The sequence below is a fragment of the Fukomys damarensis genome, unplaced genomic scaffold (genome assembly GCF_012274545.1).
Source record: "Fukomys damarensis isolate Sample0158 unplaced genomic scaffold, DMR_v1.0_HiC HiC_scaffold_32, whole genome shotgun sequence".
In the NCBI taxonomy this organism is placed as follows: Eukaryota; Metazoa; Chordata; class Mammalia; order Rodentia; family Bathyergidae; genus Fukomys; species Fukomys damarensis.
The window spans coordinates 12,870,115-12,882,683 of record NW_022900944.1 but is presented as its reverse complement, the minus strand read 5'-3'; the positions used below and the strand labels follow the sequence as shown (position 1 = coordinate 12,882,683).

The 12,569-nt window shown below is 40.4% G+C and overlaps 1 protein-coding gene across 3 annotated transcripts in view; it reads left to right on the top strand.

Annotated features, from left to right (window-relative positions):
- Positions 1–4,839: 4,839 nt before the first annotated feature.
- Rbl2 (RB transcriptional corepressor like 2) overlaps positions 4,840–12,569 on the top strand; it is a 47,647-nt gene continuing 39,917 nt past the window's right edge. For 2 of the 3 annotated variants that reach the window (XM_010629481.3, XM_010629476.3), the window contains exons 1-3: positions 4,840–5,180; positions 9,318–9,448; positions 11,029–11,229. In XM_010629481.3, coding sequence (XP_010627783.1) covers positions 4,941–5,180; positions 9,318–9,448; positions 11,029–11,229 — 572 coding nt within the window. In that variant the 5' untranslated portion in view covers positions 4,840–4,940. Of the gene's footprint in view, positions 5,181–6,026; positions 6,114–9,317; positions 9,449–11,028; positions 11,230–12,569 lie in introns of those variants that run through there. The other variant, XM_033757785.1, reaches the window with a different exon arrangement.

The window sequence follows — 12,569 nt, the reverse complement described above, 5'->3', positions numbered from 1 at the left end:
GAAGAGGAAGAGGAAGAGGAAGGAGAAGGAGAAGGAGAAGGAGAAGGAGAAGGAGAAGGAGAAGGAGAAGGAGAAGAAGAAGAAAGAAAAGAAAATCCATTCAGGGCTGGGGATTTAGCTCCGTGGTTCCACCGCCTGCCTCGCAGGCACAAGGACCCAAGTTTGATCCCCGGTACCAAAGCAAAACAAAACCAAACGCATCTGAGTCATTTCTATTATCACCACACAGTCATCTTCTCCCTCCCTCCCTCCCTCTCCTCTTTCTTGCAAGCAAAGTTAAGGTCTTTGTGATATACATTCATACAGTAGCTCTGAGTTTTTCTTTTGTAACATATTCACACTTGCCCCTTTCTTTTTTTTTCCTCCTCCTCCTTCTCCCTTCTTCTTCTTCTCCTCTTCCTCCTCCTCCAAGCCCTCCTCCCCTCCCCCTCCTCCTTCTCCTCCTCTTCCTCCCCCTCCTTCTCCTCCTCCTCTTTCACAGTGTTGCTCTGTAATTCAAGCCACTAAACCTCAAACTCATGATCCTTCTGCCTCAGCCTCCCAAGTGCTGGAATTACAGGTGTGTGCCACCACCACCCCACCAGGCTTGCCTCTTCTTGTTCTGTTTTCCCTGTGAAATCCCAAGCTCCAGGAGGGCATGGACTGTACTTTGCTCATTCACTACCATATATGATCGGTATCTGACAAAGTACTGAACATACTGTATGTACTGACTAAACCTCTATTTTAATGAGTCGATAGCAAGATCACTGACTAAATGAACGAATGAGTGAATGCTACATTTTTAATTTGTCCCTTCAAAGTTCATGTGTTAGAGACGTGATCTCCAAATTCAAACATTAAGGGTATTTGGAGATGGGGCCTTTGGGAGGTAATTAGGATCACATGAGGCCATGCGGATGGGAACCTGGGATGTCATTAGTGACTAAGAAGAAAACCCTAAGTTGGCAGGTTGCTCTGTCTCACAATGTGATGTCCTCTGCCATGTTGTGATGCAACAGAAGGGTTCTCACTGGAGGTCATGTCATGCTCTTGGATTTCCCAGGCTCCAGAACCATAAGCCTAATAAACTCCTTTTCTTTATAAATGATTCAGACTCAGGTGTTCTGTTATAGCAACAGAAAATGGACTAAATCAATGGCAACCAGACACCAAGAACCAAACCTCTTAAACTCAATCATTTATGCCCACATCCTCTCCTTTTTTTTCCGCCCCCTGTACCAGGGATCAAACTCTGGACCTTGCACTTGTGAGGCAGCCAGCAGAACCAATGAGCTAAATCCTGGACATCTACATCCTCTCCTTAAGATTCATGGCCTATTGATCTTAACTTGTCACATATCCTGTCACCTCACTCAGTTTATAAACAACCCTTTTGCCCAGTAAAATGAAGAAAAAGGTTACCAACAGCTCATACAGTAGCCCAAATGCAAAGAAAGATCTTTTAGCCTGAGTGTAAGAGAGATAAAAAAGACAAAATGTTTCAAGCCTCAGCACTGGGAAGCACTTCAGCATAATATCTATTCCAACAGGCATTATTTGGGCATAATACAGTAATTATTAATAAGATAGATAGGGCTAAAAGGGCCAAGGCTTTATTCCAAAGTGTCAAAGCTTTCCTGTCCATTAAATTAGCTGCATGTTCAGTGGGTTGAATTTTAGCAGGTAGACTTTCCTTTACAATCAGACACTTTTTTTATTGTGGTTTTGAGCCCCAAGAGCTGGGGCATTGTTTGTTGCAGAACTGGTGGTCGAACTCAGGACCTCAGCACTGAGATACATCCCCTATCCGTTTTTTTTTTTTTTTTTTTTCCCTCGAGACACAGTCTCACTCAATTGCTTAGGCTAGGCTTGAACTTGCCATGCTCCTGTTGCAGCCCCCTAAAATGCTGGAATCCTATGCATGCACCACCATGCTCAGTCAGACAATCTGGTTTCGAGGGTAGACCTCCTGGGTTCAGAGTATCCGTTCAGAAGGGACACAAACACCTGAAGAGAATTAATCAGAACCAAAGTACTGGTAACTTGGGTCCTAACAAGAGACTGCCCACATACCAGGTGAAACGGATGCGAACCGTCTTGAGTCTTGCCTAAGTAGGCAACACACTTAAGTATAAATTCAAAACAAAGTTTTAGCTAGCAGCAACACATCTTTTTAAAAAATATATTTGTGGGAGGCACATATTATAAACATAATTTGAGGCATAGTTTAATGACAGCCATCTGATAGCTCATTCTGGAAATGATTAACATAAGCAGTCTTATGTTCACAAAAGATAAATTTGAATTTCACTGGGATAAAATACAAAATGGAAAAGACACTTTAGAAAAAAATTAAGCTTCTTTCTATTTGTTTGTTTTTAGAGACGGGATCTAGACCAGGGCTTTACCTCAGTGGTTCCAGTGCCGGCCTTTAGATGGGATCTTCTATGTAATTCAGGCTGTCCTTGAATTCACTATGTAGCCCAGGCTAGCCTAGTACTCATGGCAGTCCTCCCGCCTCAGCCTCCTGAGTGCTGAGATTATAGGCAGGTGCCACCACAGCCAATTTAAAAATTTGACACTTTCTTAGGAACTTTGACACAACAATACCACTCTATCTTCGTCTCATCTGCTTACAAAAGACAACAGTACCCTTTATTCATGGTTTCCCTTTATTTATACAGTATATGGTTAGATTACATGAGCATAATCACAGCCTAAAAATATTAAATGGGAAATTTCAGAAAGAAATATTTCATAACTTTCAAATTGTATGCCTTTCTGAGTAATACGATGAAATCTAACACTGGCCTGCCTGGACATGAGTCACTCCTTTCTTCAGGGTAGCCTTACCCACCCATCAGTCACCTGGGAGTTATCTCAGTCACCAGATCAGCTGTTCCAGGATTGCATGGCTTAGCTGTAGGGCTCAGAACAATCCACTTTCAAGCATCTTGGAACATATCCCTTGTTAACAAGGGGAACTGATGTCCAATGGTGCTAGTAGTTTAAACAGAAACTTTTTTTCTCTCTCATTGAGTTTATTGGTCCATTTTAGGTATACAGAACAATTACATTCATCATTGGGATCTTGTACCTTTACATGACAGGTCTTGGTTCTCATTTTTTCCCCTTGTCCTCGCCTTCCCTTCACCCCCTCCTCCCTTCCCTATTTACAAATACTTTATTTCCATTTTTTCATTTTCTCATTTTTTTTCTTTTCCCTTATTACCTTTCCCCTACCCTTCCCACTTCCCTTACACCTTTAACCCTTACTTTCACACTTCTGGAGTCTGGCAGGGCCAAGATTGAGCCACTGGCTTGTTTTGGATCCTAGTGGTCCTCTCTTCACTAGATATTTTTGGTGATTCTGGGGGTCTACAGCATGCTAGGCAAGTATTCTACCACTGAGCTATACCCTTAGCCCTCTTTGCAACTTCTCACTGGCGTTTCCTCTAGGCACATGGCGGGGGGGGGGATCCATGTCTCCTCTAATAAAGCCAAGAATCCCATTGCTTTAGGACCTCACACTTACCTCATTTAACCTAAACTGTCTTCTAAAACCTCACCTCCAGATCACATTGGGGGTTAGGACTTTAACACGTGAATAGGGCAAGGGACAACCAAATATTAATCAGAGTATTCTTCCAGGTATTTACTCAAGGGTAATGAAAATTTATGTTCACATAAAAACACATATATAAATGTTAAAGAAGCTGTGCTCATAATCACCAGAAACAGGAAGCAAGCGAAATGTTTTCAACTGGTGATTGGATAAGGAGTGGTATAGCTATGCAATGGAATACTACTAAGCCAAATTCAAAGGCCACATACTGTATAACTGCACCTATGTGAAATTCTGGAAAATAGCCAAAGCCATAGGAAGAGAAAACTGATCAGTAATTGCCAGGAGCTGGGTGAGGAAGTTTACTATAAAAAAGTACTAAGGCCAGGTGTGGTGGTGCATGCCTATAATCCCAGCACTCAAGAGGCTGAGGCAGGAGGATCACCCTGAGTTCGAGACCAGCCTGGGCTACACAGAGAGTTCCAGGTCAGTCTCAACTACATAGTGAGACCCTGTCTCAGAAAAAAAAAAAAAAACAGAGAAACTAAAGACATTTATAGCTAAGTGGATGCACGTTGAGGCAATACTCAAGTGAAATAAATAGGACACGTGTAAATACTGAAGTTTCTCTGGTGTGAGATAGTGTAAATAAGGACTAAAAGGTATTAGATAATTTGAAATAGGAAGAAAAGGTACAAAGCAGAAGGGAAAATGGGAGGGGTAGGGGAAAAGAAAGATGGGAATGGAATTAACATGAGAAAGAAAAAAATGGAAACAAAGTCTTTGTAGGTAGGGAGGGGTGGAGGGGTTGGAGGGCGGAGAGGGGAATGGGGAAAATACAAGAACCAAGATAGATTATGTAAAGGCGCGAATTTCCAGTGATGTCATTACATTGTCTACTTAATTTTTAAAAAATGGAAAAAAGCTAGAAATTAGGAGCAGGATTGAGATTTGCATCGGGGCAGGTTAGGCCTTTGTTATTATCTTTTTCTGGTTAAGGACATACAAAAGACAGGCCAGTAATATTTCTGGGAAAGGCTTGGCTACTAAACCTTCATATGTCACGTTTCTAGGACCTTTCTCTTAAAACAGCCTTCGGAATGGACTCACGATGGGGAGATCTTAAAATGCGCAGGAATGTTTACTTTTTCCCAAATGAGACAACGCGAGCCGATTTTCTTCCTTTCGTGATTTTTGGGCCCCATGAGTTCCCGGCCTAGACTACGTTTCCCAGCAGGCCGGGCTCAGAGCTACGGGTGCCTGCATGAGGTCAAGCGCCGGAGGCGGCGGCGCAGTCGCGGTACAGGCGGCTGGCGGGCGGGCGCTTAGCGGTTTGAATGGCTGAGGGCCCGGTCCCTCAGTTCACTTGAGGACCAGCTGCCCAGGGAGAGCTATGCCGTCTGGAGGCGACCAGTCACCGCCTCCCCCGCCTCCTCCACCGGCGGCGGGAGCCTCGGATGAGGAGGAGGATGACGACGGCGGAGCCGAAGACGCCGCGCAGCCGGCTGGGTCGCCGACCCCTCAGATCCTGCAGCGGTTCGAGGAACTGTGCAGCCGTCTTAACATGGACGAGGCGGCGCGGGCGGAGGCCTGGGACAGCTACCGGAGCATGAGCGAGAGCTACACGCTGGAGGTGCGCTCGGGGATGGAGAGTTGGGGTTTTTGGGGCCTAGTCGGCCAGCCCCGCGGCGTAGCGGGGTGCCCTGCGCGCCGCTGACGCCGGTTCGCGGCTTCCAGCGGGGGGAGGCGTGGGCTCCCCTCTGTGCGCCGCTGCCCTGGAAACCCGACTTTGACAGGCTCGTAGCAACGGTGAGGGCGACCGCTCGCTCGCTGCTCTGCCTCCTCCGGCTCAGGATGGTGTACACCTTTTACCCTTACGAAACACAGCGAGCCTGAGATTGTGTTAGGGTCGCAGTTACAAAAATGGATCTGTGAGACCCTTTTGCTCCCTCACCCGCCCTACTAGTAGAATGAAAGGGTGTAGTAGTCTAGATCACACGGAGACTGGTCCAAAGCAGTGCAGGCGATTGACCGAATTTGAGTGCTCGGGTCTCTAGCCGTCTCCTTCAGTTGTTTTCAATTTTGGTTCCTCCAGCTTGACTTTTCCCAGGCATTGCGTCCGTTCGAGTACACGCATTTAATGTTCGGGATGTGTTTATGTATGAGTAAACAATTTAATGTTTCCTGGGCTAAATGGACCTTCCGCTTTCCCTGGTGTGGACACACGCCCCCACTCGTTACTAAGAATCTGCATTGTAGTTGTGGAATCAGAACTAAAACTACCTTTTTGGTTGTCGCCGCGATACAGGCGTGTTAAGTCCCCTTCTTCGGATGAGGCTTGCAGATGAGAAAAATAACCATTCCACCAGTGACTGTCAACTCTGTAGGCACCTCCCCTTCATGGGCCAATGGGAAGTGACACGGAAGTCCGGATTGTTTATTATCTGTTTGACCGCCTGTGTGTGTGGCTTTTAAACATTAGGCCTTTTGATTTTCTCTATAGTTTTATATATAGTTTGTGAAGAGAGTAGGACAAATAGGCACAGGATGCGAAGGCTTAACCAAGGTATTTAACTATAATATGGTGTATTTGACTCGTCTTTATGTTGACTAGAGTTTTTAAAAAATCCTTGCATCAAAACAATTTTAATTCAATTAGTAGTTCCATCTTTCCATTGTTACAGTCACACACAAAAAAATAGTAATAGAGTGGCTTTAGAACCTAACAGATCTTGGTGACTTTGGACATGTTACTTAACCACTGGAAAACTCATTTTTGTTGTATGTAAACCAAAGCTACTTGTACTTATCTCATAGAACTGTCCTGAATGTGAACTAAGATAATGTGTAGTTATTGGCATGTAAAGCACTCAAATAACTGTGCTTCACAGTTAACTAAGCTCATTTACTGAGGGTTCTGGCTGAAGAAGCTAAGTTCCTCTTTATCTCTGTGTTTTCCTACATGTCAGATAAAACGAAGGATTGTCTTTGGGTTTGTTTTTTTTCTTTTTGGTACTGGGGATCAAATTCAGGACCTTGTGCTCGCAAGCCAGGCGCTGAAACCACTGAGCTAAGTCCCCAGCCCTGTCTTTGGTTTGAAGAGTATAAGTGCTCTTAGGTGCTTATTTTACCTTTAGAAGATATATATAAAATAAAACGAGCATTATCACCATTCAGTTGAGGTATTTCAACTGAGCGAGGTTAAGTCATGTGGTCTAGTGTTACATAAGCAAGCGACACATACTAAATGGTTAGTAAATTACTTTTGAAGATGTATTTGATTACTTGAATTTTTATTAGTAGGGTTTTAACCTCTGCTTCTTAGCCCAGTTTACCAAATAAATGCATGAATCTTTGTTCACTTAACAGTTACTTATTTTGTTTTTGCCATACTGGGAATTGAATCCAGGGAATACTGAGCTAGGCATCCTCAACCCTTTTTTATTTTTATTTTTGGTACTTGGGATTGAACTCTGGTCCCTGCTCTTGCAAGGCAGGTGGCAGAACCACTGAGCTAAATCCCCAGCCCCTTCCCTTTTTATTTTTTATTATTTATTTATTTACGTACCAGGGATTGTACTTGGGACCTTGTTCTTGCAAGGCAGATGGCAACAAAAAAAAAATTAATTTTCTTTTGCTTCATTGTGGAATCTCATTTAATTTTCTTGGCCCTCATCTCAGAAAATGGAGCTTCTGAGGCTACTTTGCCCACAATGTTATTGCTAACCTATGATGCAGTCAGAATTTGAAAACAGATCTACTTGCTCTTATAGAGGGGTATGGTCATGAGTTGTTAATTTTGAGGATGACTGTTTTTAGTATTAAGGGTTATTTCTTTTTTGGTACTGGGGATTGAACTCGGGGCCTGTGCTTGTGAGGCAGGTGACGGAACCACTGAGCTACATCCCCAGCCCTATTAAGGGTTATTTCAACAAATATTTTTTTATATAGTAGAGAAACTCAGTAGTTATAAAGCTAAATTTACTCGAGCTTTTATATCAAAAATATTATGAAATCCAGGGGGTAGAGCTGTTTAGAGCCCTTGCCTACCATGCATGAGGTCTTGGGTTCCAGCCTCAGCACCACATACACCCCCCCACACACCCACACACCCAACCCACACACCCATATCCCAGGCATGTTTTTTGATATGCACCTCTATTATTGTGTTTTTAAACAGGAAAATCTGTGCTAAGCTGGGCATGATGGTGCATGCCTGTAATCCCAGCTACTCAGGAGGCTGACTGAGGGAGGAGGATCATAAGTTCAAGGCCAGTCTGGGCAATTTAGCAAGCTCTTGTCCCCAAATAAAATTAATTTTAAAAATTTATGGAAAGGACTGAGGTTATATCTCATTGCCTCCAGGGTTCAATCCCCAATGTTGGTGTTAGTGGAAGGAGTGGAGGAGAAAGAAAAAAAATCTATGCTATAAGTACAGTTGAGTTCTAAGGTAGCCTATTTATAAAGAGAAAAATGGAAGAGGTCCAATTTCTTTTATTTTTACTTAGACTGGCATTGAATACAAGGAAACTAAAGGACATCTTCCAATTCAGCCCTTATATGGAAAGGAAAATTGTGTCACTTGAAAAGTATTTTACAGATGATGTTTTAGAAGTAATGTCTTAAAAATTACTTCTTTCGAGCAGGGTGTGATGGCACGTGCCTGTAATTCTAGTACTCAGGCTGCCGAGGCAAGAGGATTCAGAGTTTGAGGCCAGCCTGAGCTATGTAAATAATTTAAGGCTGGCTTTGGACTACACAGTAAGACCGACTGTGTCCCAAACAAACAAACATCCTTTAATACTGTATTTGGTAATGTATTTGGTAATGTACTGTATTTGGTAATGGATCCACAATAGTTCATACTGCTACAAGTTTTATGTGTTTATGTATATGTTTTGATTAGGTATAAAGTTAGTGATTGCATGTACATTTCAAGCTTAATTTTGCATTTGTTTGTTTCAGTGCTCTAGGTTGAACAACAACAAAAAAATAATACTGTTTCAGTCATATGTAACAAATTACCCTAGAGGTCAGTGATGTAAAACAACAACTTTTGCCCACACGTTCTGAGTGGAGCATTAAACAGGGCTAATTGAGAAGCTGATGTTTCTTGTTCACTAGCAGCTAAGGGCTGACATCACTCGGCCTCCTTGGACATCTCTGTTTGACTAACCTTTCCAAATGGCTTCTCTCATCCATGGCACCAGAATTCTTATATGTCGGACTAGGACTCCCAAGGTCCATGTGGAATATTCCCTTCTATGATCTTTGAAATCACCTAACACCATTTCTACCTGTGTTATTATTTGAGACACTTTAATTAGTGTCAGGGGACATAGACCTCTGTTCAGGTTCAAGGTGAACTAACACAGACCACCCCCCCACACTCATGGGAGAATGTTCGTGTCACATTGTAAGAAAAGCACATGCACTGGGCGTGGTGTCCTCTAATGCTCTAATGCCGGCCCTCAGGAGGCTGAGGCAGAAGGATTGCAAGTTTGAAGCCAGCTTGGGTTGCGTAGTGAGTTTAGGACAAGCATGGACTACATCGTGAGACCCTGTCTGAAAAAAACAACAGAAACAAACAAATAAACAAAAAAAGAAAATAAAAAGTATGTGAGATAAGGCCGTGACTGAAAAATACAGTTTCCATACACATATAAACAACACTTTGAATTTAAACATAAGTATTTTCTGTATTGTATTTTGTATTTTATATTGTATTTCTATATATAGCTTATTGCCCAAATTCTGTTTTCTTTTACAGGGCAATGATCTTCACTGGTTAGCATGTGCCTTATATGTGGCTTGCAGAAAATCTGTTCCAACTGTGAGCAAAGGGACTGTTGAAGGGAACTATGTATCCCTAACTAGAATCTTACGATGTTCACAGCAGAGGTAAATTGTCTTAGAGCCTAAAAAGTAGAGTTGGTTATTATAAAAGCTCATAAATTATAGTGACAACAAGAAATGTCTCAGATCATTATTTTCTGAGTATTTATACCTGTGGAGTGTTGTATTTAGAAGCTAGGTCATGGCTTTCCATGTTTTACTAAGTTGGTGAAAATATTTGCTTTTTATATATAGGCACTTGTTTGGAAGAATGTACCTTTTTTGTTTTGTTTTATACTGTTTCATTTTGGAGGGAAAATTAACTTTTAAGGTTGTACTCAGTATAATATTGAGAGAAATCTAACAAATGATATTGAGGAACTTTAGGAAAAATTCTTGATTGAAAGGTAAATAAAATATTAATGATATGGTACTATGCTTACAACTATATGCACAATGCTAAAGTTTTAATACAAATGGAATGTATAATAAAATACAAAGCATACAGGAGCTGGGGATTTAGCTTAGTGGTTCTTTCGCCGAACTCAAAAACCCAAGGTCCAGAGTTTGATCCCTGGTACCAAAAAAAACTCAAAACAAAGCAACAACAAAAAAATAGAAAGCATTTATCCTCTGACTTCACTTCTAAGGATAGTCCATAAAGAAACGCCTACACACACAAGGATGTGTTTATTATAGCATTTTTATTGTGAAACATTAAAAACAACCTAAAATTCCATCGGCTGGGAAATCAGTGTAAAATGTAATGGTATGTTCACATGAGGGAATGTTTAGCAATTAAATTAATGAAGTATATATAAAAAATTTATGAATTTCAAACATGAGTAGGAAGCAAGTTGCAGAATGCATATTGTGATACCTTTTGTATAAAATGTAAAAATACAAGTGTAGAAGATACTGCTTATTGTTTGTGGATACATGTATATGTGTACAGGTATTAAAGATGGATGGGGAGAAATCTAACTTCAGAATGGTGGTTATTTTTGGGGAAGAGTGGAAAGTGGGATTAGGAAGGAGTACATAGGAATTTTAGCTGTTTCTGTGGGGTTTTTAGTTCTTAATCTGAGGTCAAATATGGCAGTATTTATTCGGTATGTTTTTTTTTTCAAGTATCATCTTTGTGCATAAGTTTTTAAAAAAATTTTTTTCAGTATATTAATATTTGCTAATCCTGGAAGTTGGGTACATGTGTTGTGTTACTCCTATTTTATTTTATATATAAACTACTTCATAATTAAAACAAATCTGATGTAGTTACAAAAGAAAGAAAGAAACTAAGGAAGAAAGAAATGAAGGAAGGAAGAAAAATGAAAGAGAGAAAGAAAGAGAAAAGAAAAAAAACAGGAGGAGGGTCAGGGATTTAGTTCTGTGGCACCATGCCAGCCTTGCAAACACAAGGTCCTGAGTTTAAAAAAAAAAAAAAAGAGACAGAAAGAAAGAAAAGATATGAGGACCAGAGTAATAAACCAATCTCTTAAGAGATTACTTAAACAAATCAAAGACTTGTTTTGTTATGTTACTGTTTATAAGTAATACAATTAAATGAGATGCTTTTGATTTACTTTTAGTTATTTATATTAGTATACTTGTTATGAAAACACCTAATTTTTTATCTTTAATATCAGCTTGATTGAATTTTTTAACAAAATGAAAAAGTGGGAAGACATGGCAAACCTACCCCCCCATTTCAGAGAACGTACTGAGAGGTTGGAAAGAAACTTCACTGTTTCTGCTGTAATTTTTAAGAAATATGAACCTATTTTTCAAGATATTTTCAAATATCCCCAAGAGGAACAACCTCGTCAACAAAGAGGAAGAAAACAGAGGTATGTTTTTATACTTATTACTTAGGAATAAACAGTTAGTTGTCTTATCTGTGCTACAGTTTTGATTTCCCAGTTTATTTTATTAATCTTAAAAAAGCAATATCATTTCATAAATAATATTTTTCCCCATGTATTTTTTCTTTTTCTTTTTTGTTTTTCATTATCGTTAACCATAAAGGCTCTGTCTTCTTTTATATTGCAGAATGTAAGAGGCCTTTGTTTACATAAACTTTCTCTTTTTATCTGAGTGATCAGGAATGTGGACTGCACAAAGTCAGACTGTAGAGATTTTCACTGCCTGCTATCCTGAGTGGAGACCACAGAGTGATCATATAGGCTATGACAAATAGGTTATTTCTAGTATTTGGCTCTTATGTCAAGTAATGTTATCTCCCTGAAATGATTTCTCTATGTATATTTATAACCAAGAATAGATAAGATTAGGAGAGGATGGGGAACTGAAACAGTTATGAATTTGCACCTTCTGGTCTGGTCTGCAAAGTCGGTAACTTCTGCTGGCTCACTGTTTTCTTTCTTTATAGCTCAGAGCAGTTATGGAATACAAATTCTCCTTCAGTGTGCAAGTTTTTAAATTTTTTTAAATAAAATAGACAGTTGTTCTTAAAATGGAACTCAAAAGTGTTGATAGGAAAAGTATAGTCAGGGCCAGGGATGTAGCTCAGTGGTACTGTGTCTGCATAGCAAGTGCAGGGTCCTGAGTTTGATTTCCATTCCAGGAGCGGGGGACAAGAAAAGTACAGGCAAAGGAGTTGTAATTCTTTAGCTAGAATGAATGTTTGCTTCTCTTTAGCTGTAAAAGTTTGTCAAGTTGAGAAGGATGCTTACAATACCAGCAAACTTAACAATTAAAATTAGTAAATTTATAGTTGATCACAGACATGGACTCACTAGTCTAGTTCTGTTGAAGTTTTGGGGAACTGACTGCTTACAATTAGATATTCTAAAATTTGGATATTCTAAAACGTTTTTGAGTTTTGGCAAGCCCAGTGTGATCATTTACAGAAAGATAGAAAATCTCTCTCTCTCTCTCTCTCTTTTTTTTTTTTTTTCTTTCCTGGGTGAGCTGATGATACTCACTTGCAATCCCAGCTATTCTGGAGGCAGAGTCAGAAGGATTGCCACTGGAGACCAGCCTGGAAACCCTAAACCAGAACAAAAATAAAAGCACAGATGGTGGGAGTGCTGGAGAGGTAGCCTAGCAGCAGAGCACTTGCCTAGCATGCCTGAAGCCCTGGGTTAAAATTTCCACTACCAATATTTTTCCCTCTTGGAGTATCTAGAAAATAATTTTTTTTTTTTTTTTTTTTTTTTTTTTTTTT